Source organism: Plasmodium relictum, assembly GCF_900005765.1.
Source record: "Plasmodium relictum strain SGS1 genome assembly, contig: PRELSG_99_v1_4, whole genome shotgun sequence".
Lineage (NCBI taxonomy): Eukaryota > Apicomplexa > Aconoidasida > Haemosporida > Plasmodiidae > Plasmodium > Plasmodium relictum.
This window is the reverse complement of record NW_021628801.1, coordinates 14,737-17,414: the sequence shown is the minus strand read 5'-3', so window position 1 is coordinate 17,414 and position 2,678 is coordinate 14,737. Positions and strand designations below refer to the sequence as shown.

The window sequence follows — 2,678 nt, the reverse complement described above, 5'->3', positions numbered from 1 at the left end:
TATAATAAAAACGAATATATATATATAAACGTATACTTAGTTATACATGCTCTTTATTAATTTGTTTGTTTAATACTCTAGCAAAGTCATTAAACGGGAAATTAATAAATCATGTTTCTAGTAAAGGTTTTTTTTTTAAGACACATCTCAGTTATAATTATATTGTCTTTTTTTTTTTTTTTTTTGTGTGAAGGGAACGAATGAGAAAAGGACAGAAAGTGAATTGCATCAGTTAAATTTTTACTTAACTTATTATAGATTTTAGGTTAAAAAATGATTTAATTAATCTTATATTATTGGTTAATAAAATTAGTTATTAACCTTTTGTAGTACACTAAGCTAGTTTACTACTTATGTACGTACAAATTAACTATGTACTGACGCTAGTTAATAATAAAAAAAAAAAAAAAATAAAGTTATTTTTTTTGTTTGTTTATTTTTATTTATATACTTTGTAATTTAAAAAAAAAAAAATTTAAATATTTTTTTTTGGTGGTCGAAATTATTTATGTTATGTTTTAATTTTTTTTTAGTGTTTTAAAAATTAAAGGAAGAAATGTTAACTTATTAAAACTTAGGAGATAAAAAAATGTTTATGCATTATTCAATGTATATTTTGAAATAACATTGAATATAATAAAATTTTGACTTTATTAATTATTATAGTTTATCTGTATGTTTTTAATTAAAAGAATAAGTAATTCTTTGTAAATAAAAACTCATTTATAATAATTAAAAAACTAATATATATATAAGCGTATATTTAGTTATACAATGCTCTTTATTAATTTGTTTGTTTAATACTCTAGCAAAGTCATTAAATGACCAATTAATAAATCAATTATATAGAAACTTTAATACAAAATTATAAAAGAATGCTAAAATTTTCTCTTTATTAACTTGGATATGCATTGCTTAAAGTCGCCGGATAACCAATTAATAAATCAATCTGTTTAATTTCGAATTCAATTTTTGCTTTAAAAATTAATTTTATTCCAAAAAAAATTTTACAAAAAGATTTCCATTAAAATTTTTTTCATTATGTTTTTAAAAAAAAAAAAAAATAGATTTTTTTTTTTCAAAATGAATAAAAACTGATTTAACAAAACAAATAATTGATTAGCAAAAAAAAAATTGTCATATGTAATATTTTTTATATACTAAGTATATAATTCTATATATGAATTTTATTATAAATTAAATTAGTAGGTTTTCCTCTATATGTTCTTTATTAATATGACTGTTTAAGATACAGCAAAAGTATTTTAAAGGTCAGCTAATATATCACTGTTATTCTATAAATAGTTAATAGCTAATTCTATTAACTGCTTGTAATATATTTTTTGTTCTTCTTTTTTTCTTTTCTCGTAAAATATAAGGATAATAAGTATTAAACATAGTAAACAAAAAAACACCATAAGCAAATCATGAACATTTGTATTGTTGGAAAATAAACCAATTATCAATGATAACAATATGCAAAATATCAGGAAAATTATAAAATATGCGGCAATTGTTTCATATTTATCTTTGAGTATTAGAAAATTTTTAGGAAATATTCCTTTTTTATTTTTCTCGTTTGTCTTTATTTCTTTTCCTACTTCTACCTCTGTAGTGTTTATATTATTTACTTCTATATCTGTGCAATTTTTTTTATTTTTTGGTTTTACATATGAATTGTTCTCGACTTCATTTATTTTATTATCTAATTTTAAATTTGCTCCTTTTACCATTTGTTCACAGTGTTCTAATTCTTCGTTTATTTCATTTATTGTATTATTACCTTCTACTAATGATCTTTTAGCTCCTAAATATAATATGCTTTTTAAGTCATTTTTGTAATTGCACGATCTTAAAGAATCCCTCTAGAATAACAAATAAAATTCAATAATAAATAAAAGGTTTTTTTTAATGTTAATAAAATGTAAAAAAAATAGTAAAAAAAAAAAAAAATAATTTTGAGTATTATTATTAACCTACATTATTAGAACATTGTAATATGAAAATTAAAAGGATAAATATAAAAAAATTTATAAGAAAATTTAATATATTTTTTTCCTGTTTTTTATCATATATTTTTAAAGCTGACATATTTATAGTAATCAAATCCTTATATATGTGAGAATAACACTCATAATATGTACTAAAATTCAAGATAGCATTACTTTTACTGTTCATTTTTTTATTACTTTTATATTATGTTATTTATATAAATTTACTTATTTTTAGATGTTTTAACATGAGTAACTTTAAAAAAAAAAAAAGAATGAAACTTAAACAATAAAATTTTAAATGAAGAATAAGTTAAGAATAGTGTTTGTGTATTAAACAGCACTGGATATTCTGAATGACACTTTTGTAATCATGGTTATATATATACTCATTGTTAATTCTAGAAATAACAGAAAAAAAATAAATAAAGATATATTTTTTTTTGTTTATTTCATTCTATATATATTTTTGCAATTATTAAAAAGAAAAAAAAGAGATTTAATTTTTTTTTTTTGTTACTTTTCGAAGGAAGAAAGAATTAATTTTTACTTAAAATGTAAAAAATTAATGTATGAAAAGTAACTATAAGAAAACTATTTATTTCTTTTAAATGGATAAAAGGCATAATGTTTGTGTTATATTAGATTTGCATATTTAGAAATAATAGTGAACAACTTAGAATTTTA

At 18.8% G+C, this 2,678-nt stretch overlaps 1 protein-coding gene across 1 annotated transcript; it reads right to left on the bottom strand.

The window, feature by feature from the left end:
• Nucleotides 1–1,295: 1,295 nt before the first annotated feature.
• Nucleotides 1,296–2,178, bottom strand: PRELSG_9900950 (fam-h protein; the record flags this gene model as incomplete). The annotated part of the gene is made up of 2 exons (XM_028677579.1): nt 1,296–1,865; nt 1,981–2,178. The coding sequence occupies 2 exons, from the start codon at nt 2,176–2,178 to the stop codon at nt 1,296–1,298; spliced, it is 768 nt and encodes a 255-aa protein (XP_028531333.1).
• Between the last annotated feature and the right edge of the window lie 500 nt (nt 2,179–2,678).